The sequence below is a fragment of the Chiloscyllium plagiosum genome, unplaced genomic scaffold (assembly GCF_037043375.1).
Source record: "Chiloscyllium plagiosum isolate Xiang-an unplaced genomic scaffold, Cpla_swu_hap1 HiC_scaffold_2, whole genome shotgun sequence".
NCBI classification, from domain to species: domain Eukaryota; kingdom Metazoa; phylum Chordata; class Chondrichthyes; order Orectolobiformes; family Hemiscylliidae; genus Chiloscyllium; species Chiloscyllium plagiosum.
Genome location: NW_028270140.1, coordinates 36,320,011 through 36,345,046, shown reverse-complemented (window position 1 = coordinate 36,345,046; position 25,036 = coordinate 36,320,011). Strand labels below are relative to the sequence as shown.

The 25,036-nt window shown below is 40.3% G+C and overlaps 1 protein-coding gene across 4 annotated transcripts in view; it reads left to right on the top strand.

Moving 5' to 3' along the window:
• ptbp3 (polypyrimidine tract binding protein 3) overlaps positions 1-25,036 on the top strand; it is a 117,909-nt gene that overhangs the window by 1,185 nt on the left and 91,688 nt on the right. For 3 of the 4 annotated variants that reach the window (XM_087996139.1, XM_087996143.1, XM_087996147.1), the window contains exon 2: positions 47-80. The exons of the other annotated variant lie outside the window; for it this stretch is intronic. In XM_087996139.1, coding sequence (XP_087852265.1) covers positions 47-80 — 34 coding nt within the window. The remainder of the gene's footprint in view (positions 1-46; positions 81-25,036) is intronic. 4 annotated transcript variants of the gene reach the window in all.

Genomic DNA, 25,036 nt, shown 5'->3' with positions numbered 1-25,036 from the left:
CTTTTTTTTTTCTCATGTTCTCTTTTCCCCTTTTCCTTCCCTACAGCATTGTCACAGATCTTATAGCAGTCGGTTTAAAGGTAGGAGGCTTTTCTCTCTTTCTAACTTTACTTTTTTTCCTTTTTTTATGATTTCATCCACCCCTTGTGTGTGAGCTTGAAGTTGTTCAACCTCGAGTCTTCCTGACTGTGTTTCATTGTGTTGTGCTGAGTTGAATTTTTTTCTCTCCCTCTCGTTCACCGTCACCATTTTCTGGCAGGGCTGTTGTTTCGAAACAGCTTCTCTCAAACAATTAGTCATAGGGTTAGCAGAAATGGAGTAGTTTCTCTTGACTAAGTGATTGTAAGAGTCCAAACGATTTTTGAAATAATTACTGATTAGTGTACATGGTTACTTTTTTTTGCTGAAGCTGCTAGGTAATGCAATAGAAAAATAAAAAAAAACTACAACAACAGGAAGTGTATGTGGATCTAGTTTGAAAAACTTATGGGTTTTTATATATCCTGTCGGGTCGGTAGTTTTTTGGCCTTATTGATTTCTTTAATGTGCTTTGGATTTGCAATATGGCTATATGGTGGATTTTTCTGTTTTTAAAATATTGCTAATGATTTTTGTGAAACAGGGTTAGTAGTTTTAACACGTCAGCCTTGGAAAAAGTGTTTGTGAAAATCAAGGGTGTGTTTTATTCAAGTGGGTGATCCAGATTGTGAGGTAGTTATCTCTTGGGACATTGCGTTACCAGAAGTCTTTGAAGTTTTCTTTGATTGTTCCCTTTTGCTTGTCATAGTTATTGATTTGTGTACACCATTCTCTGCTTGATAGATTCCTTTAGAAGGAACGATACTAGAACACGTTGGTGTTTTGCAAAACAGTTAAGCATTCAGAAGCTCAGATGGCTCAATAAATCCTAAATAACACTTCGAAATAAGTAAACCTAATTTGAATTTGGTACGTTCCAGTCTGTGGTGTTCATGTAATCTAATAGTTTCTTTTGTTTAAAAACAAGCTTCAGGCTAGGAAGCCATTTTTGCTCACCTTGAATTTGAATTGAGGATTGTCTTGAAGTGTTAGACTGAAATGCAAGCTGCACCACTCAAGATTTGATCATGGGTGAAAATGTATAAAAATGATCATACAGCAAAGTTAAAAATCACACACCACCAGATTATAGTCCAACAGGTTTAATTGGAAGCACACTAGCTTTCGGAACGTCGCTCCTTCATCAGGTAATGGAGGAGTTGTGATTTTTGTTTTTACATTGTACACCCCAAATCATCATACAGCAAGGTTTGGATATCTTGAACTCCACAGAATAAAACTTCAAGTGAATTTGACCATGGTACTCGTGAAATCATTCCCACTTGATAGCATTTTTAAGAAAAAAGTGTGAAATTCAACAATATTCCATTGATGTCGTTTCACCAAATCATATATTTCTTGAACCTTTCATTCTTTGTTTCCACTTTGCTGGATCATTTTTGATGCAACCATTCTTTTTTAAAAAAAAGTCCTCCTGTTTACCTGTACATAAACATGAAGCACTATTGTTCTCTTTTTGAAGATAGACAATAAACAAATGCCATATAGTGTAGTCAAGGAGAAAAGTTTTTGGTGTCCCATCTTATGCAGCCACAAGGGGGTATATAAGAACCCAACCAAGTTGTGGGTGACTTTTGGATGCAAAAGGAGGCTAAAATGGGACTATTTTTCCACTGTTTTGAGGGCACGTTGTTTTTTTAACATCCTGTGCCGTTTATATCTGTGCTATGATTTTATTTTTCAGCAGCATATTTCACACTGGTTGTTGACTGTGTTTTGTTCAATTCCATTTTGTCTGATGACTTGCATTGAATTGAGTGGTTGGTTGCTAAGTGATTTTGAAATCCAGGTTTCAATAAAGTGAGTCTTTATGCTCATGAATTTATACTACTGCCTGGGAATGGAACTGTTTTCAGTTTAGATAGCATCAGTGCCAAGTGTTATGTGATCAGACTAAATAGATATAGTAAATATGGCTTTTTAAAGTCAGATTAAGAGCTTCTCTACATGCTTCAGAGCTAAATTGAGATTTCCATATTGAAAATATTTTCTTGTAATTTCCATTTATGTTGCATGTTGTAAAGTTTATTTGTGAAGCACCTGGGGATTTTTCAATTTTTTTTTCTAATCAGATGTTAGTACACATCTATGAACAGGTAGGACTTGAACCCAGGCCTCCTGGCTATATAAATGCAAAGTAATGCAGGTTTGCTACTGCTATTTGTGTTGAATAATCACAAACATTATGCGACTAAAAACAGAAATAACCTCTAAACAGCGATCTGTTTAAATTATAAACAGAAGCATGCTTCAGGAGAAAGCGAGCACTGCAGATGCTGGAGATCAGAGTTGAGATTATAGTGCTGGAAAAGCACAGCAGGTCAGGCAGCATCTGAGGAGCAGGAGAATTGACATTTTTGGGCATAAGTCCTTCATCAGGAATGAGCTTGTGGGTCAATGTCAAGAGGTAAATGGGAGGTGCTGGGGTTTGGGGGAAGGTAGATGAGAAAGTGAAAGGTGCATGAAGGTGAGGGAGAAGGTGATAACTCAGAGGGGGGAGTGATGGACAGGTCTGGAGGGCACTGCCGAGTTGGAGGCTTCAGACTGGAATAATACGGGAGGAGGGAAATGAGGAAGCTGTTGAAATCCACACTTATCCTGTGTGGTTGCAGGGTCCAAAGGTGGCATTCCTCCTCCAGGCATTGGGTGGTAAAGGTTTGGTTGTGGAGGAGGCCCAGGACCTGCATGTCCTTGACAGAGTGGGAGGGGGAATTGAAGAGTTCAATCACAGGACTGTGGGGTTGGTGGGTGCAGACGTCCCGGAGATGTTCTCTGAAACGATCTGCAAGAAGGTGTTCTGTCTCCCCGATATAGAGGAGACCACACCAGGTGCAATGGGAATGCAGTAGACAACATTAGTCAGAAATTTACCTGTACCTCTACCAATGTGGAAAGGTCCCTTGGGGTCTTGGACAGAGGTGAGGGGAGTGATGTGGGCACAGGTTTTGCACTTCGTGTGATGGCAGGGAAAAGTACCAGGAGTGAGGGAGTCCTGGTGGGAATGGTCTTTTCAGAACATTTATAGGGGTGGGGAGGGAAATGTATCTCTGATAGTGGGGTCCGTTTGCAGGTGGTGGAAGTGGCGAAGGATGGTGAGTAGCATGTGGAGGTTTGTGGGGTGGAAGGTGAGGACCAGGGGTTTCGGTCCTTATTGTGTTGGGAGGGATGGGGTTCATGGGCGGTGGTGCGTGAGGTGGAGGAGAGCGCTGGAGGACATCGTCAAACCGTGGGAAGGGAAGTTGCGATTGTGGAAGAAGGAGGCCACCTGGGACTTTTTGAAGTGGAATTGGTCATCCTGAGAACAGTTGCAGCAGAGGCAAAGGAGTTGGAAAGAAGAATGGTGTTTTTACAGGAGGTCGGCTGGGAGGACGTGCAGTCTAGAGAGCTGTGGGAATCAGTGAGCTTGTATATATGACTGTTAGTCAGTTGCCAGACACAGTGAAGGAGAGGTCCAGAAAGGGGAGGGAGGTTTTCGAGATGGTCCAGGTGAATTTGAGATCTGGATGGAAGGTGTTGGTCAAGTTGATAAACTCTTCAGCCTCCTCGTGGGAGCGTGAGGCGGCGCCGATACAGAGCAGATGGTCTGTGAACCCCAGCACTGCTCGATTCTACCTTCTTCCTAAGATGCACAAATCCGACTGCCACGGTTGACCCATTGTCTCAGCCTGCATCTGTCCTACCAAACTCCCCTCTTCTTCTTGACACCGTCCTGTCCCCCTTGGCCCCACCTACCTTTGTGACACCACCCATACCCTTCACCGCCTCCAAGATTTCCATCTCCCTGACCCCCAATGCCTCATCTTCATCAGGAACATCCAGTCCCTGGACATAGCAATCCGCTATGTCGAAGGTCTCCAAGTTCTCTATTTCTTCCTATCACGCCGTCCCAACCAGTATCTTTCACCGACACTATCATCTACTGGCTGAACTGGTCCTCACCATCAACAGTTCTCCTTCCAGTTCTCCCACTTCCTCCAAACCAAAGGGGTAGCCTTGGGCACCCATATGTGACCCAGCTATGCCTGCCTGTTTGTTGGATTTGTGGAAAAGTCCATCTTGCGCAGTTACACTGACACCACCCCCCCACCCCATTCCTCCGCTACATTGATAACAGTATCACCGCCGCCTTGTGCTCCCACGAGGAGGTTGAACAGTTCATCAACTTTACCAACACCTTCCACCCCGACCTGAAATTCACCTGGACCATCTCTGAAATCTCCCTCCCCTTCCTTGACTTCTCTGTCACTGACGAACCGCAGTTATATACTACAAGCCCACCTCCTCCCATCCTACCTCTTGTAAAAATGCCATCCTTATTCTCAACACCTTCGCCTCAGCCGCATCTGTTCCCAGGATGACCAATTTCACCTCAAAGTCCCTTGTGGCCTCCTTCCACAATCGCCATGTCCTTTCCCACATGTTTGACGATGTCTTCCAGCGCCCTCCTCCACTTCACCCACCACCACTACCCCACTCCCAACATAACAAGGACCGACCCCCCGGTCCTCACCTTCTACCCCACCGACCTCCGTATACAACGCATCTTCCTCTGCCACTTCCACCACCTCCAAACGGACCCCACTATCCGAGATATATTTTCCTCCCCACCCCTATCAAAGCTCTGCAAAGACCATTCCCACCACGACTCCCTCATCAGGTCCACAGCCCACACCTCACTCCTGGTACCTTTGCCTGCCACCACACGAAGTGCAAAACCTGCACCCACACCACTCCCTTCACCTCCGTCCAAGACCCCAAAGGACCCTTCCACATTAGTCAGAAACTTACCTGTACCTCTACCAATGTTGTCTACTGCATCCTGTTGCACCCAGCGTGGCCTCCTCTACATCATGGAAATGGAATGTCTTCCTGCAGATGTTTCAGAGAACATCTCTGGGACGTCTGCACCCACCAACCCCACCATCTGTGGTTGAACAATTCCAACTCCCCCTCCCATCCACCAAGGACATACACGTCCTGTGCCTTCTCCACTGCCAAACCTTTCTTCCTCCAGGTGTTGGGTGGTAATGTCTCATATTTCACCTTGTGACCCTGCAACTACACAGGATAAATGTGGATTTCATTTATCCCATCTCCCATTTTATTCCTGTCCCAAGCCTCTAACTCAGCACCACCCTCTGGACCTGTCCATCACTCTTTCCCCCCCCCCCCCCCCCCCCCCCCCCCCCGGCCTAAAAGCATGCTTCAGTGTTAGTCATTTGACTGAACTTTTCTCACCAATATACTTAACTGAGGGGAAAAAAATTGCTTCCTATTTGTTTTGCAAAATAACTTCAGCAAAGGACACTGAGTAAGTTCAACGCTTTCTGTCAAAGAAGCTGAATTTGATTGGGCTAGGATAGATTTAGACACCCGACATCATTTCTACACAGACAAAGTTACTCATTGTGAATAAACCTTGATGTAGACAAGAGTCTCATTTGGAAGAGCTGTTGGAAAATTCCATTGAGAAGATTGTGTCCATTATAACATAAAATGACAGATTTTCTGTCTTGGTACCTCTCTCATTGTGGTTTGACTCCTTGTACAGCAGGTTGGGCTGAATGTGGAATGTAATGCATTTAAACTGTAACTGTAACTCTAATGTTTGTCCCAGCTAAACTAAGGCTAAGGATTGAAAACGATGAACACAGTTGAAATGAGAAACTACCACTTTGCTTTGTCATCGAGATTCAATGAAAATTACAAAACTTTACTGCAACCATATTTTGTTTTGGTATTCCTGTTCATATATTCAAAAAATGTAAATTTTTTTTATTTTGTAACTGGTTTGTTAAAAACTTATTAATATTTGATTTATTGTCGCATGTATCGTGTTACTAAATAGTGAAAAGTTTGTACAATGTCACCATCTTCCAGAGCTATCTTTAAAACACAGAAAAATAAACCAAAACGTCTAAAGCCTGAGAAATGAAGAAATAAAGTAAGTGTCCAACTTTACAGTCCTCCTTGTAAGTGATCAATCATGGGCCTGGTGATCAGGCTTTACGTTGTCTTTGCTGCATCACTGCTGCAGGAATGAAAGTCACTACTCTTTGGTGCCATCTCGCCTCCACTGATTCCTTGCTGGGCCTCACCAGTGCAGATGTCACTGATGCTGTTGGGTATTGCTTCAAGCTACACTCAGCTCTATTTCTGCCATGCGTCGGCTTTGGGCCCGCTTTGCTGATGCAGCTTGATCTCGTATTGGGGCCAAACGTGCTCTGCCACCGCTTCCATGAATCTGCAGAGGAAGCAGATGCTGACAGAATCCCAAACTCCCCTCTGCATCAGCAGCCACAGTCTGCGCTCAGACTGCCTCGACAAAGCAGAGGTCACTGGGAACCCAAACTCTCATGCACCACAAGTGCAGGCTGCCAACTCTCACCACGACCAAAGTCTTGAAGAGGTAAGTAGAACAGGAGAAAAAAACTATCAGAAAAATGGATGAGCCCCAGAAAGTTATTTAAATTTTGCTATAATATATCTAAACATCTTTTTGCTGAAACATCTTTCTTGAAAATTTAGGTCTTAGTTTTTCTATTCCTGTTTTCATCTCCCTATCAAGGTTGCAATAAATAACGGGTTCAGGATCCTTTTTAGTAGCATACAGTTAAACACTTGCAATTATCTTTCGTGTTTAAATTCTTTCCATTAACATTAATGTTATTCCCTACAAGGCATCATGATCCTACTGGTTCATGTATTTGTAGATGAAAATTCTTGTTTTCATGTCACTGTCTATTCATCTTTTATTTACATATCCTTTTTATATCATGGCTCATGTGAAAATTTCTTGATTAGAGAAAGGATGGAGTAAAGTTATCCATTTTGTTGAATTGGTATAAGTGTGAGTATCAGAATTTCATGTTTGGCTAAGAGCTACAAGTTTTTGTTGACTGTTCTGGAGGGGAAGTGACTGACTGTTGTGAAGTCAAGTTAGAATATTGCAGCTGAAATACTAACTGCATTTTGTTAAGAACTTTTTGTGAGCTTGCAAGCTGATGTGCATCTGTTTTGAGATGTTGACGTATTTTGGCAATTATCCAATGTTTGGTTAATTGTCAAATTTTGAATCATTATCCCATGCTTGGCTTATTTTACATTGTGAAATCATAGAAGTTTTTTTTAACTTAAGTTTATTTTTACCATGTAATTGTCAATTATATTTTTTTTCTTCTAGTTGACATTATATAATGGACTATGTATTTGCCAAGTCTTGTGGGTGTTAGCTTTCAAATATGGGGGAATGGCATCTGATCCAACTCGTACTAATATTGATGAAACCTGTTCTTTATTTAATTAAACCTTCCTTACAAGATAGTTTTTGTGAGCAGTTTCTCAAACTTTTTTTGAAACTGAAGACTTTAACCTGTAATGACAAAAAAAGTCATCTGTGATAATTTGCTGATCAGCCTGTTCAGACCTGTTATGATGCACCTCTGCAGCACAGGGGACTTGAATCCAGGCCTTCTGGCCCAGAGGTAGGGACTCTACTATTGCACCACAAACGGTTGTGTGCGAGGGAAATCGGCCATTTAGGTACTTAAAGCCTGTTCAGTTGTTCACGTCAATCATGGCTGTTTGTGCTTTGCTCCATGTTCCTTGAAGCCTTTACCTTAGAAAAGGCTGTGTATTGTTTAATTGTGATTTGGAGACACGGGTATTGTTTAATTGAACTTTTCAATTGGTCATGCCCATAAAATCTTTGTCATTGGCTGTATCCACAAAGACTGCCGCAAAGAACCAGGCTATTCATCTCAACTAGTTTATGTTGTGTTTGGAAAGATCTTCTCATCCCAAGTATATGGTGGTCCCACATTGCCTTAACTCCTTCCTTCTTTCATTAGGTGTCGTGAGATTCTTGTGATTTCAGTGCACCTCCTGACTTAAGTGCAAATGGAATTGAGTGTAATTTTTTTTTCACAGGCATTGGCTGTTGTGCATTTTCTCGAAGTAGTTGGTTTAGGATATAAATTTCTTTTTAACAAAAACCCATAAGTCACAGAATAAAACTTGTGGCTTTTTTTTTGTAAAAGTCAACACACTCACTTGGCAACTATGGACTCTGGTGGGGGAGCGAATAAGATTTAAGCCATAAATGCATATAGTTTTGTTAGAAACTTTCCGATGTACTGTGCACATTCTCCCCATGTCTGCATGAGATTCCTCATTGGCCATACCAAATTCTTCATAGTATCCAGGATGTGCAGGCCAGATGGATTAGCCATGGGGAATGCTGGCTTACAGAGATGAGTTGGGTCCGAGTCTGATGCTGTTCAGGGGGTTGTGGACTCAATGGGCTGAATGGCCTACTTCCACACTAAGGAAGAAGCATTCTATGAAGTCTCATGTACTGATCTACACACCCAAAACCGACTTGTTCATGCACAGAAATATTAATGTTTCATTTCTATCATTATCTCAGTGCTCATCTTTTGAATGTACATTTTAAAATACTTAATTGCACTTACTAAAACTGCACTTAGCAATTTCTTCATTGCCATTTCACTAGCTCATGAGTGACTGCAGTGCCCTTCCTAGAAGTCAGCAATTTGGTTACATCAATTGAGAATCCATGCTTCCACCAGTGGCTTCCTTTCAAAACATTACGTATTATTTAATAAGTACTTCACTTTCAAGTACAATGAATCTGTACTAATTGGCCACCTTGCGAAGTTTGACTGTCTTGAAGTCTGATCTTGTGAATCAACTATACAGTGGTGTTTAGGAAGTGAAATGCCAACAGAAGGGTTACAGGTGACATTTATAATTGTACAACAAACCTTGAGTGAACTCCTGTTATAAATTGTTGCTCTGCCTCTTTTGTTCATGACCAGAAACTAGATTCCATAATCAGAATTAATTTTTTTATAGAGAATTAACAAACCACTTACAGGAATGGCTTTAATGATTGATATATTCTAAATGTTGGACCTTTGGAGTAACAGCTGTACCAGTTTACTTGGTAATTATCCAGGAGCCAGTGCTCATAACTCAAACATTGCTATTTTGTGGTGTTTAATGCTATGTTAACTACATATACCTTGTTCTCAGAATTGATTTAATTGCTGTTGTCATTCCTAGTGAGTGTTACCAATTGCACATCGTCAGAGTTGTACTGCATGGCAGCAGACTCGTCCTTGCCAATATCCTAAATAATCTAGTCCCATTTGCCAGCATTTGGCTCATATCGCTTCAACCCTTTCTATTCATGTACCCACCCAGATGCCTTTTAAATGTTGTAATTGAATCAGGCTCCTCCACTTCTGGCAGCTCATTCCATATGCACCACCCTCTCTGAAAAAGTTGTCCCTCAGATCCTTTTTAGATCTTTCTCCTCTCACTTTAAACCCTTTTGGACTCCCCATCACAGGGATAAGACCTTGTCTCTTTCCCTCATGATTTTATAAACCTCCAATAGAGGTACCCCTCCACCTCCAACCCTCCAGGGAAACTAGCCCTTGCCTATTTAGCCTCTCCCTATTGCTGAAATCCTTCTTAAATGATGTTGCCAGGATTGTAAATCGTTGCTGAAACCTTTCATGGTTCACGACATCCTCCTTATAGCAGGAAGACTACCTGCAGCATTCCAACAGTTCCCCAATCCAATGTTCTGTACAGCTGCTGCATGACTTACCAACTCAATGCTCTGACCAACAAAGGAAAGCCTCTCAAAAGCTGCCTTCACTATCCTATCTACCTGTGACTCTACTTTCAAGGAACTATGAACCTGCATGCCAAAGTGTCTCTCTCTTTTTTCAGCAATGCTCCCTCGGACCTTAACATTAAGGATATAAGTCCTGCCCTGTTTTGCCTTTCTAAAATGCATCACCTTACATTTATCTAAATTAAACTCCATCTGCCATTCCTCAGCCCATTGGCCCATCATGTCAAGATCCTGTTGCACTGTGAGGTAAGCTGTCCACTACACCTCCAATTCTGGTGTCCTGTGCAAACTTGCTACCCATACCCCCTACGTTTGCATTCAAATCATTTATATATGTGACGAAAAGCAGTGGGCAAACTTCTGGTCATAGACATCCAATCTGAAAAGCAACCCTCCACCTCCCAAGAACATCCTGACTGTGATGTGAATGATCATTTGAACCAGTATTTATACTTAATGTTTGTAGAAAGCATGGTTTTAATTTTTTTTTAAAAAAAGGCACTGAAATGAGAGCTGTTTTTAAATAAAATCTGTTTGCAAGGTTTTGCTGTAACTTTGAAAGCAAATAATGTTACACTTATTTCAAGCATCCTATTAATAAAAAGCTTGAACAAGCAGTAATTGCATTCTAAATTGCAAATGATTTGAAGCTGAGGGGATGTACTGATGTAGCTTTTGCTTGTAACAAGAAGTTGATTTGTCTGTTATTTAGTGAACGAGATCTTTTTGCCTGACAACAACCGTGATTTGGTTATTAGGTGATTGAACAGCTTGTTGAGGGGTGTTCATTTGCCTTGCTCTGGAGTAGTGGCCATGTTCTCTGTTGTCAAAACTCTATATAAACCTGAAGAAAATGAGTTTGTCGTTCTTGCCACAGTCGTTAAATGCTCTGATTTAACTGGTAAGTCAGAGACTTTTTATCAGGGAACTAGTTACAATAATCTCTCATGAGCCAGTGGAAGCATTTGGAGCAAGGTAACTGAAGTACTACATTGGTCAGCAGTCATAAAAATAATTTCAAAACAGTACCTGGTAACAAAGACTACCAGAATATCTTTCCCCTCTGTCCATAACCTATTTTAATCTGAGTATACAGGGGAGAGGGTTTGTAAAGGGTGTAGAGTTTTAATTAGAGTTAGATGGCAATAGTTAATAATTGTTTATCTGTGACTAAAATCTGATTACCGAACAAGAATTAATCTTTAATACAAGTATAGAAATCTGGCTTCTGTTTGTGACCTATGTTTGAAAGTTGAGTCAAGTTGGAAACTAAGTATTTTTGAAAATTTTCAATTTTTGTAACAACTCCAGAAGCTTTGTTTCCAGTGCTACCCTGGTGAGTCATAACCTATTTGCTGTTCATGCTTCCATTTTTCTAATGGAAGTGTACTATGTGTTTAAAATTTTAAAAGCTGAACATGGTGGCCTTAGGATTTGAACTGTTCAAATTATAGAATATGATGCAGTTTTTATTTTAAATTAACTAATTATTTACAATGCTTCCATAAGATTACTCCAATCCATAGGTTTATTTTGCCTAAATGTGAAGTCGTCATAGTCCTACTGGATAATGTGGCAGCTTCTCATTAGAACACAAACTCTTGATTTACCCTGCAGGGCCAGCACCCCTCAGGTTGGAGAACAGGATGAGAAGGTGTGTTTCTTTTTCCTGGTAATATCAGCCAGTACAGGAATTGAACACATGCTGTTGGCAACATTCTACATTGCAAACCAGCCATCCAACCATTTGAGCTAACAGATCCTGTCTAACAGTGATGCAAAGCTGTGATTAGCTTTTTGTTTTTTTTGGGCAGATCACACTAATAATGAAAACCATTGACCTTTGGAGATTGCAGGCCACCATAATCACACCATTCATTTGATCAGTCAGGGGCTTTTGCCAGAGGTCAGAATGGCCCTAATAGCTGGAATTGCAAGAGTCTTAGCCAAATGCTTAGTTTTCCAACTCCTATTTCACGGCAATTGGAGTCGCAAGGAATTAGACATTCTGATAAGTCTGCTTATAGGTGGCTAGATGTTGTACTGCAACATAAACCAGTGATTTTCAACCGTTGGTTGTGCTCTTAATTCCTTGCTCTTAATTTGGCCAAAAAGTTCCTATTTTCTTCTCTCTTTTTAAGGACCCAGCAGCTCCACGTCTAGATGTGATTGTGGTTGTCAGGTGCACCCTTACTGATCAGTCATAGCCATTTTTCTAACCATTATTCATAGTAGACTTTGTTTGTAAGTATGGGAAGACTGCCACGTAAACCTTGTAATGAAAGGTCATTGATCAGAAATGTTAAGGTTATTTTGTCGACACACATGTTGCCTTACCTGCTTTTGAGTGTTTTATGTTTGTTTTGTCCAATGATGATTCTCCCCGTACCTGATATCCAGCTAGGTGTAGTTCTAGCAGACAGTGTTGGATATCAATCAAATGTCATTGAGTTTCCCAGAATTGTGTCTAGTTCCAAGATGTAGCTGTCTTGTATTGTATGATGCAAATGCAGGGATATCTGGCATAAGTTGCTGGGCAGTGATCAGATGTGAAAACTCTGAATGATGGTGATTCTCCCAGCTAAATCAGCATAGACCAATATTACTTTGTGTGATCTTTTCAGAAAATGGTATTGGACAGTTTTGTTATTATTCTAGAACAGAGGTAGTGTTTTTAGTGGCAAACTTTGACACTTGAATTTCTTCAAAATTTATATTTTGAATCCAGTTGTTAAATATATTAAATATAATAGTGTCTGGGATTCTGTATTGTATGTTGGCAGGTTGTTAATAAGAATTGCAATCTGAACTGTTTAAAAATGTGCAGGTCAAATGTGAACCTGCTGTTAATGTAAAATGAGTCTCATGTTTCACTTTTTGCAGTCATTCATGCGAGACCTTCATTAAACTTGCAATTGTTCACAGATTTTCTGCAGGGTTTCTGACTGAAGTTAATAGAAATTGTACCACCATCTCGAGAGGATTTATAAGCAGAGCTAAAACTTGCTCAAAGTGAAAGAAATAGGACTGATAAACTTTAGAGATAAAATGGTTGCCTTTAAATGTTTAAATCCCTGGGAAATAGACCAAGTCTTTTCCCTGGGGTCAGGGAGTCCAGAACTAGAGGGCATAGGTTTAGGTTGAGAGGGGAAAGATATAAAAGAGACTCAAGGTGCAACTTTTTCACGCAGAGGGTGATACGTGTATAGAATGAGCTGCCAGAGGAAGTGGTGGAGGCTGGTACAATTGCAACATTTAAGAGGCATTTGGATGGGTATATGAATAGGAAGGGTTTGAAGGGATATGGGCCGGGTGCTGGCAGGTGGGTTGGGTTGAGATATCTGCATGGACGAGTTGGACTGAAGGGTCTGTTTCCATGCTGTACATCTCTGTCTGAAATTTAAGGGCATGAGACATTGCAGTCATAAAAGTTAATTTTCAATAACCAAGAGGTTGTTTGGCATAATTGAACTTTATCAAGCTGTTTAAAATTTTGGGAATACTTGGAATGGACAAGCCCCAACTTTGCTGTATTAACAGTTGCCTATCTTATGTTCCATATGTTTTAATTAGAAGTCTCCAGGCTGGGTGTGGTTTTTGGTAGAGTAAGGTAACTCAAATTCCTTAGTTCCCTGTTGAAATTTACATATGCAATTACCTGAACGTCTGTGAAACATACTTTTAATTGAGTCATTTAATTACTTAGTAATTGGAAATCTGTGAGCAAGTGTAAATTTAATGAAGGTCTCTCATCAATGATTGCAAAATTCCAACCACTCCTCTCCAAGATGAAACATTTGAATCATTTTACAAGAACGGTAGATTCACATTTGACCTGCACATTATTAAGCAGTCCAGGCTGCGGTTCTAGTTAACAACCTGCCAATGTAGAATCCCAGACATGTTCAAATATTTTTAAAAACTTGACTCGGAATATAATTTTGAAGAAATTAAAATGTCAAAGTTTGTCACTGAGAACACTACCTATGATCTAAAACAACAGCAAAAATTTCCAAAACCATTTTCTGAAAATATCACGTGGAGTAATATTGGTCAATGTTGATTTAGCGTGGCAAATAATAATCATTTCAGGTTTATCATGTCGGATCATTATCCTGCAAACCCTGCTGGAAACCTCTGCATGTGCACCATAGGACTATACCAGACAGCTAGCTTAAACTAGACATAATTTTTGGAAACTCGCAATAAAGTTTGGCTATGACTGTTCTGACTTGGTAAATGCTTTCATTATATGCTGCCAAAGTTGGAAATTTATTTCACAGGTGCAAGCTGTGTTGCAGTACAAGTGGTTTACAATTTGATTGTGATTTCCAAATAGGCTTAATTAAGACAACTTAAATCTGTTCGGAATCCCAAGTCGATTTCAGTCTCTGAGAAGTGTTATGTTTGCTTTGTATTTTTAAAAGTTGTCAATAGAGTAAAATTGAACAAGTGTAAAAAGGACACTCTTTTAATGCAGATTTCTGTCTTTAAGTGATGAACTCTCTGTACTGTCTGGTTATAGGTGTTGGCAACAATTTCCTCCAATATCAGCTATAGTCGTAGAGATGTACAGCATGGAAACAACTCTTGGTCCAACTCTTCCATACCGACCAGATATCCTAACCGAACCATCCCATTTGACAGCACTTGGCCCATATCCCTCCTAAATGCTTCCTATTCTTATGCCCCTTAAATGTTGCAGTTATACCAGCCTCCACCACTTCCTCTGGCAGCTCATTCCCCCCGCACACCACCCTCTGAAAAAGTTGTCCTATAGGTCCCTTTTTATATCTTTTCCCCTCTCACCCTAAAGCTATGCCCTCTAGTTCTGGTCTCCCCCATCCTAGCGTAAAGAACTTGTTTATTTATCCTATCCATGCCTTTCATGATTTTATAAACCTCTATAAGACTTTGATGCTCCAGGGAAAACAGTCCCAGTCTATTCAGCCTCTCCATATAGCTCAAATCCTCCAGCCCTAAACATTCTTGTAAATCTGTTCTGAACCCTTCCATGTTTCACAACGTCTTTCCAATAGGAAGGAGACCAGAATTGCATGAAATATTCCAACGGTGGCCTAACCAATGTCCTGCACAGCCGCAACATGACCTCACAACTCCTATATTCGGTGCTCTGACCAACAAAAGGAAAACATACCAAACGCTGCCTTCACGATCCTATCTACCTGCAACTCTACTTTCAAGGAACTATGAACCTGCACTCCAAGGTCTTTGTTCAGCAACACTCCCTAGGACCTTACCATTGAGTGTAAATTGCTGTAAATTGCTTTTCCGAAATGCAGCACCTCACATTTACCTAAATTAAACTCCATCTGCCACTCAGCCCATTGGCCCATCTGATCAAATCCTGTTGTAATCTGAGATAATCTTCTTCACTGTCCACTTCACATCTAATTTTGGTGTCATCTGCAAATTTAATATGACAAAAACCAATGGACCCAGCACCAATCCTTGTGGCACACCACTGGCCACAGGCCTCCAGTCTGAAAAGCAACCCTCCACCACCATCCTAGTGTCTTCTACCTTCGAGACAGTTCTGTATCCAGATGGCTCATTCTCCCTGTATTCCATGAGATCGAACCTTGCCTGACAGTCTACCAGAGGAATCTTGTCAAACAGCTTACTGAAGTTCATACAGATCATGTCTATTGCTTCGCCCTCCCCAATCCTGAGTTTTTTTTTGAAAAAGTAACAATCGAGTTCGTGGGAAGTGATTTCCCATGCACAAAGGTATGCTGACTGTTCCTGATTAGTCCATGCCTTCCAAAATATGTGAGAATCCTGTCCCTCCGGATTCCCCCCCCAAAAAGTTGCGAACCACCAATGTCAAACTCATCGGTCTAGAGTTCCCTGGCTTTTCCTTAGTGTCTTAAATAGTGGCACCACGTTAGCCAGTTCTCCAGTCTAGTGGCATCTCATGTGTGACCTGATATAAATATCTGCGCAAAGGACCCAGCAATCACTTCCCTCGCTTGCCACAGAGTTCTAGGGTACATATGATCAGATCCTGGGAATTTATCTACTTTGGTGTTTCAAGACATCCAGGGCCACCACCTCTGAGATGGTGACATCTTGAAAATTGCCCACATTAATTTAGTCACATTCTATACCTTCCATGTCCTTTTCCACAGTAAACATTGATGCAAAATACTCGTTTAGTATCTCCCCCATCTCCTGCGGCTCCGTACATTCTGTCTTGCTGATCTTTGAGGGGCAAGTTTTCCCTAGTTAGCCTTTTGTCTTTAATGTATTTGTAAAATCCCTTTGGATTCTTCTTAACCCTATTTGCCAAAGCTATCTCATGTCCCCCTTTTGCCCTCCTGATTTCTCTCTTAGGTATACTCCTGCTGCTGTTATACTCTTCTAAGGATTGACTCGATCTCTGCTGTCTATACCTGGCACATGCTTCCTTCTTTTTCTTAACCAAAACCTCAATTTCGCCAGTCATCTAACATTCTCTCCACCTCCCAGTCATTCCTTGTATCCTAACAGGGATATATCATTGTAAGAACATTGGGTAAGACTTGGGTGTGGTCAATTCATTAGATGTCTCATTGTATACAAAATAAATAAAATTTTGATCGCTGTTTCCTAAGCCATGCGTAGCAGTGCCAGGTAAGGTTGTGAGAGAAGATTATGGGCTTGCAGACTTTGAGGAAGCAATGGTTGCTGCAGAGATTAGACTGATAGCTGTGAGGCCTTACTTAAATCCTTGCAATTTTTTTTCCCCTTTTTGGCAAGGCTGGCCTTGTGGACCACTCTGAGACCCAATTTGTTCTTGCGCAAAAAATATTCTGAACAGGGAGTTTCTCTCTTTTCATGAGCATTCCCAAAGCATAATCTCAAAAGCATCCACTGTGCTTAACAGAACTAGCTTTGACCCTTGTTCAGCAAGTCTTGGCTCTTGTGTGTCAAATTTGAATGACTCAACTTGGAAGTAAAAACTCAACTGGAGGGCTATCCCCTCATTAGCGACAGCTGGTACTTGACTTAATCTGAGAGTTGCCAAGCTTTGAGCAAGGGGAGAGGTTGAGAAGCAGAGTCCTTCATGGTAACCTCACCCAAGGGGATTGAACCCATGCTATTGGCATCAGTCTGCATTGAAAGGTAGCCACCTAGCCAACTGAATGAACTGACCCCGTATGGACTATGATGAGAATATTGGTTGACATCAGGTGGCTGGTGGAATGACTGGATGCTGGGTAGGTGAAATTTAATCTGGGAAAAATATGAAGTCGTAAAACTTGGTTGGAAGAACAAAGGATAAAAGTCTTGTGATATCGGTGCCTTCAGGTGTGTGTATTTTGATTCAAACAGTTAAGTCAAGTTGTGAAGTGGTTAAAAAGACACCCAGGATCCTTTTGTAGAAAGGTAGAGTATAAAAACAGCTAATCTTGAATATTCATAAAACGTTGCTTTGACTTCAGTTTAGTTTTGCCCAATTTTGGAGGCAATGCTTCGGAAAGTAATTGAAAGCATGCAGAAACAAATTGCAAAGATAGCCCGAGGGAGGAGGAACATGAGTTACATGTATAGATGGGTGTGATGATGCTATGGCTTTGAGAGATGTGTTTTGTTCCTTTTTTTTTACCCCCGAGAGATTTTGAGCCATAAGTAATGAGCTGTCTCATCCAAGTCAGTAATGTAAACAGTTTGAGGGGCCATGAAGGTTTTTTTTTAATTGTTGGAACAACAGAAGCAGTATGAATGGTTGGAATTATACTCCCATAGAGCAAGGGTTTTAGTTTAACTTTCAGTAGTTGTCGGGGTTTGAAGTTGGCTGTGGAAGCTGTTAGATCTCTCTTGACCACAGCAAATTGCTGGAGTTCTCTCAGCTGTTCGAATCATGTATGAGACTACTTATTTTACTGAATTTGCCTTTGCTAAGAGTATGTTTATGGGATGTTACTGTATTGGAACATTTGCTGTTTAGTGGTGAAATAATCTAATTGTTCTGTGAAGTTTATCGATAGTGTTAAAGTTGCACCAATTCTTTCTTTTTATTTGCATTTTAACTAGGAATAAGAATGAAGTGTGTTTTGCTTCAAACTGAGTGGTGTGGCCAGCCGAATTACATCTGGAACACAAGACCTTACACATGCCTTTTCAAGAAGAAAATGTTAGGGTTTAGGCTGAGTCCTTGATATTTGAAGGAGGTTTGGTCTGGTCCACAACATTGGTAAAGGTGGGCCTCTTTTCTTTCAGGAAGATGATTTTTATGAAGTGCTCAAATCATAAGTCAAAAGATCTGTCTTTTTGAGCTGTCAGAATCAGGGTGTTAACTTTTTTCACAAAAAAATCTGAGGCAGCATGAAAAGACTTTTATGCTATGACCACTATCTGAATGTACTTCCTGACCATATGGTGCAATCATATTTGATTGTGACTTTCAAGGGAGAATTGAATGGTTAGAGAAGACTAAAAACCGTTTTGTGACAGCCATAAAAAGGTGTGGCCCCAGTTGAATAGCTCTTATAGGGAGCGGTGACAAGCACAACTGGCCAAATGGATGCCTCTTGCGCTGAATTAATTATATAGTATTAATATTTAATCCAATAAAATGTAGTTGTTTGATATGTGGCAGAAATAGCTATGGTTTATTGGTGAACATTTTGTAAGGTTACCTGAGGAAAATATTATGTGACCCGTTGGGGTTAATTGATTCTGTAAAGCATTAGTGAACAACAGCCATCTCAAAGTAACTGAGCAATTTGTGAAGGAAATGGATTTGTTCTGAAGGGCTCCACTCTGTAATCTGATTTCTGCATGTTAGTTGCTGAGTCATCAATTTACCATTGAGTAGAAAGAATTGATTTGTCTGTATTCCATTATGTGTAGTTAAGAGTTCATTCGGAAGTGCTTTCTGGGGTTAAATTTAACTTGTTTTCTTAACAGATGGGGCACTGAGTATAGTGGCTTTCTTTGAGAACTATATTGAGGTGAAAATCCAAAGCTGTATGATTGGAGATATATTTTAATTGTAGAAGTGAAACCAAACATTTTTTGGTTTAAAACTGGATTTCTACTTTTCCAGAGGGAGAATAAGACACAGTAAGTTATTTTCATAAGGATAAAGTTCTTCCTGGTCCTTTGTGTGAATAGATTCTTCTACTACTTCAACAGAAGGGTAGGTTGTGGCTCTAGCTTGTATCGCATCTGTTGGAGTAGTTGGTGTATTGTACCAATTCACCAAAATTGTACAAGATGTTTGTCTTTCAAATTTTACAAGGCAGCATTTTCCCTTTTCACTGCAGTAACCTCCATTTAAAATTAAGTTTTAAGTCATTCTGCTTTTTAATATTGCAGAGTTGCTAGAGTCCATGTTTGTGTTTAGCTTTGGGAAGTTTGTTTTTAGTCATTTTGAACTAAGTCTCCTAAGGGCTGTATGACCCAACAGCGCTGGTTTTGAATGTCCTTTCCCGCTCCTTTACCTTGTTGGTTACTATGAACCCTACATCTGTCTTTCCAGCTTGACTGACTGACTTGTATGTGAAGCTGCTCTTGATGCATCTCATTGCTCATCTCCTGAGCCCTCCTTCACCATGAAGGCTCAGGAGGAGGGTGTGACTAATGAGTGAGGAACAGGAAGTTTGCAGAGAGAAAATGTCACAGGGCAGCATGTGTGGTAATCGAGGATTTAATGAAGTAGATTTGTTAGGACAGGCAGTATCTGAGAAGGAGGATGAATGACCTGGAGAGCAGCATGCATGATGTAAATGAAAATTGTGAGCAGATCTTTTAAATTATATACAACACCTGCCAAAATGCAGGAATTTGGCCATGCTTACTCTTTTAAGCTTTTTTTCTGATGGTAAAAGGCTGACAGAACCTAACGATAGTATTACTTTTACATTGAATGTGAATAGAAAATCTGATTCACTTAGTTTTTTCACTTCATGTTGCACATTTCAGGAGCGTAATTAAACTTCGTACAGGTACTTAGTGTTGTCTGGTCTTCTGCCTCATTATATACCTAAAGAATGTAGTTGTAATTTAGATATTGTTGAAATGCAGGGTTTAGTGAACATAAACAGCTGATGATGATGCACAAAGTTATTCCTTTGCCAAGTGATTTACCTGCATTTACCTGTATCATTCTGCAATTGTTGACTGAGTTTATCTGGTGAATATTTAAGGCATGTGGGTTTTGGCAGAATTTGTTGTTTAGTTCCTAGAATGAACTGATGTCAAGTCACCAGTTAATGCAGGGGGCTGTGCAATTTACTGTCAACTTTCTTTTCCTTAACAAAGTTCACTGATTCTGCTTGTCACTGTACATACACCCCCCCCCCGAGTAAATGTGCTCATCGGGTATCATTGGTACCAGCAACTATACGGATGCATTTCACAGTCTGGTAACTTGGTGATGCACATAGCAAGATCCACACCCAAATGGGAAACTATTTTGGCAAATTATTGGGGGGAAAAAAACATGATTTCAGTAAAAAGTAAATATTGTAATAAAGTGGTTCAAAAAATATTGTTAAATTGTTTGAGATATGGTTGTATAAGAAACTACTCCAGAAGGATCACTTTCTGAAAGGACAATTATATGACATGTACCAGCCCCACTTTCTGCTGCTGGGATTGTTATCTTGCTGCTGTTCCCATTTGTGTGCAGTAAATAGTGGATTCATCACTTCAAATGAAAAGAAATGTATCTTTTACTGTTTGACTTTTAACATTTTATGCTCCCAATTTACTTGATTAAATTATTCTGATGGACCTGTGGTACTTCTGGAATTTTGCTTTCCAATTTCTAGTGTGCAGTTTGTCTGCTTTGGTGATCTCTACTATTATTTCTGCCTTTGTCATAGTGGAAGTTGGAGAATTATTGCACTGTCACTTGATTGCAGTTAATCTCTGGAAAAGTGAGGGGGCAGACTTGTTTGATTGGAATAAAATTTCTAACATTATTTGACTGAAGCATTTCACGTTCATTTGTCTTATTAACTGCCACAGAAATGAATATCAATGAAAAGAGGAGTCATCTGCCATCATCCTTGTTCATTTCTCCTTTGCTCCCTATCCCCTGGGAACATCAGGCTGGCCGAGATTTTGAATATAATTTTAATAGATTGAAGCTATTCCTCTATGAGCAAGTTTATAATAAAGCACATGAGATCTGCAATGTAATGACACAAAAACAAATAGGATCAAAATTGTTCGCATTTTGAAATGCGCTCTGAAGTGGTTAATCTTTAATGAATTATTCATGTGGAATGTATTATTACGAGTCCTGAGCTGCATTGAATAAATTATTAGGATTATACATATTTTGAGGTCCATGTTGAATTTTGTGGTGTATGTGTTCTACCATTTTGATCATTTTGGCCTAGTAATGATCAGTGGTTGGTTTTCCTTCAAAAATGTTTCAAGTATTGCAATTGACGTGTTGAGAGTTTCCTTGGTGCTATATTTTACTTCATCGAAAGACCCATGTTGTCAAGGTTTGCTTTCCTTGCTGGGCTTCATGAAGGTAATGGGAGAAAAATGAATTAACCTTTTTTTGCAAAGATCTAATTTTATAAATTTGGGCCAAAAGAAAACAGTTGGGACAATTCAAGTTTAGTGAGCCTTTTCTGTTTGTCAGAATTTGTTCCTGAGTGATATTCTATGTTATACAGAGGAATCTCAATTATCCGAAGGACACGGGTGTGGAATTTTTCATTCGGGTAATCAAATGCTGGGTAATCGATGCATGGCTAGCTATGTTATCCGGCATCAGGACCTTGCGCTCTTGTTTGGATCAACCAAAAATCGCTGAATCAAATGATGGATAATCGAGGTTCCTCTATATTCTGTGGTTCAATAACATTGTGCATATTGACTGTGTACACGGTATCAATATGGACACTGTAGCTTGGAGCCAATTTTTCATTAAAAAAAATCGACTGCTCTGGCATCCCCAAATTTTCAGAAGTATTTTGGTCAGTCAATTGAAGTTAGATGGTCAGTTTTTTTGAAATGTATGAAATTATAATTGCAAATATTTGTGCAGTATCACGGTGAATGAGATCAATATGAATTGTTTTGGTGATACTTAAGGAACGAATGTTGACCAGAACGCAGCCACCTTGCATTTCGATGCCTCCGATCTTTGACTTCTACTTGAGTAGGCAGAGTTGTAATTTGGCATTTCCTTTCAGAAATGGCACTTAAATAATGAAACCGTCCTCCGAACTGCATTGAGATGTCTATCACATTATATGCTCAAGTTTTAAAGTAGGACCTGAAAACTTCACTGCCTGACTTGCATGAAAACGCCAGAATTGTAACAAAGTTGACACCTAATTCAGCTGCACCTTTGGTTAATTTTTGATGTCCATCAACTCTTGGAAGCAAGGCCTAATTTTGGAGTTGCAGTTTGAAAGATTAGAATATAAGAATTTAAATTTCATGGAAGCTTTTTCAGCTCATACTTGTAAAAGTCTATTCCTGCATTATTCTGGTGTTTTGGAAAATCTTTAAGTATCAAGAGATCTAAACTAATCTTAAGGATTTGCGCAGTTGTGGTTTTGGGAAGTATCAATTGTACCCAAACTGTGCAATCAGTTGCAACTGTAGAATGCGTGTCGTGGCACTACATGAGAAGGAGAACTAGAAGTAATTTTCTATTTTGCTGGTGTATCTACCAGGGAGTAATATAATACTGATTAGTTTGAGAATCAAATGTGATGTGAATGTGTAATTAGCTATTTTTAATTTTTGATGAATTTGCTGTATAAATTTTCATTTTAATGCTTAGTTCTACCCTTTTGAACCAACCAGACTTTCTGATATTAAAACAGATTTCGTGAAGGTTTCATATTTTTGTGCAAATGTTCAGTATGACACACTACACATTATAAATGTATGCCAAAATGAGGACTGCAGATGCTGGAGATCAGAGTCAAGAAGGTGGTGCTGGAAAAGCACCAAGTCAGGTAGCATCCGAGGAATAGGAGAGTCAATGTTTCTGGCAAAAGCCCTTCACCAGCAATAAGGCTGGGAGCCTATGGGGTGGAGAGATAAATGGGAGGGAAAGGGCACGGACGGAAGGTAGCTGAGAGTGCGATAGGTGGTTGGAGGTGGGCGTAATGGTGATACGGCAGAAGGAGGGTGGAGCAGTGAGTTCATTCAGTTTGCTGTTTGAGTAAGGAGCTTGAGTTACAGCCACTCATTTTGACTAGGGATCTGATTACCTTTAAATTTATGGCTTTACTAACCAGTGGAAGAGGAATTCAGAGCAGCAGAGGTTGGCTTCATGGATGTTCTTGTCTGTATTCCCTGTAACCCAAGATTACACATCATTAACAATTGATTTATTTTCCAGTTGATGTCTACCCAAAATAACTTGCATTTTTTTTGCAGTGTTGGACATGGTTTGAGTTTTGCTTTGTCATTTTCTGGAAACTATCATAGTTCAGTGTTCGTGTGTCAGGTGGAGATTGCGAACTTTTTAATTGGCAATTCAATAAAATGTTCCCTTTTTTTATGTATTAATAAGGATCATCAGAGTCAAGTTTGATTATAAGCTGCTACTTGTCAGTTGATAAAATTGCCTCTTTCTCAAGATCCTCATCATGGACTAGAGGATGGAAAATTGTTTTGGTGGGGAGGTGGCTGTTGCTGGCTCGGCCAGCACTTTTTGTCCATTTTTTTTATTGCTCCTTTTATCTGAGTGACTTGCTGCGACCATTTTGTAATTTGATGACCATTTTATGCAGGTTTGGCGTCACTTATATCCCGTACCATGTAAGAATGACAGATTTCCTTCCCTAAAAGAAATCAGTTTGGCTCCGACATGATCTCAACTTGAGGTTCTGAGAAAACTTCACAACTGACATGTTCTGTGCTGCATTGAAATGTGTGAAGGATATAATCACTGTTCATGGATTCATAGAGTCTCACAGTATAGAAACAGACCTTCAGTCAAACTTGTCCATGCTGATCAGATATCCTATGTAAATCTAGGCCCTCAACGCTTGCTATTCATGCATCTATCCAGATGCCTTTTAAATGTTGTAATTTTATGAACGTCCTCCTCTTGGCATTTTATCCCATATACACAGCACTGTGTGAAAAGATTGTTCCGGTCCCTTTTATATCTTGCTTCTCTCACCTTAAATCTTTGTCCTCTCGTCTTGGACTCCCCACCCTGGGGGAAAAGACCTTGACTGTTCACCCTATCCATGCCCCTCATGATGTTTTATACCTCTATAGAGTCACCCCATAGCATCTAACGCTCCAGGGTAAAGACATTCAGCCTATTCAGCCTCTCCCTATAGCTCAAATCCTCCAACCCTGGCAACTTCCTTGTAAATCTTTTCTGAACCCTTTCAAGTTTCACAGCATCTTTCCGATAGGAAGGAGACCAGAACTGCGCACAATATTCCAACAGTGGCCTAACCAATGTCCTGTACAACCGCAACATGACCTCACAACTCCTGTACTTACTACTCTGACCAATAAAGGAAAGCATACCAAACACCTTCACTATCCTGTCTCCTGCGACTCCACTTTGAAGAAACTATGAACCTGCACTCCAAGGTCTCTTTGTTCAGTAGCACTCCCCAGGACCTTACCAATAAGTGCATACCCTGATTTGTCTTTACAAAATGCAGCACCTCACATTTATCTAAATTAAACTCTATCTGCCATTCTTCGGCCCATTGGCCTATCTGACCAAGGTCCTGTTGTAATCGTCTTCCTTGTCCACTACACCTCCCGTTTTGGAGTCATCTGCAGACTTCTTAAATATAGCTTCTATTTTGATATTCAAATCACTTTATTTCAAATCAAGTCCATTGCTCTGCTGTCATCAATCCTCTTTGTTACTTCATAAAACTCAATCAAGTTCATGAGACATGATTTCCCACACACAAAGCCATGCTGACTATGCCTAATCAGTCCATGCCAAAGTGGAGTGTGTTCCATCGCACTTCTAACTTGGACCTTTGTCAATAGTCTATATGTTTTGGGAAGTTGAGAGTTGAGTTGGCTAGAATTACCAGCTTCTGACCTTCTGTCGGCACAGCGTGTTGCTTCCCAGTTCCTGCGCCTACCCTTCCTGGACATCTTTATTTGAATTTGTTCAGTTGAGCTGCTGCTGCTGCTACAGTCTGTCCACAAAGAGAATTTTCATCCCTGCACTTTTTTGTCATTCAATGCATCTCCAGTCTCCTGCACTTCTGACTGGTGACTTGTTTTGCATGCGTTGTAATCACCAGCTCAGCTTTAATTATTCTACCTCTTTCATTTCCT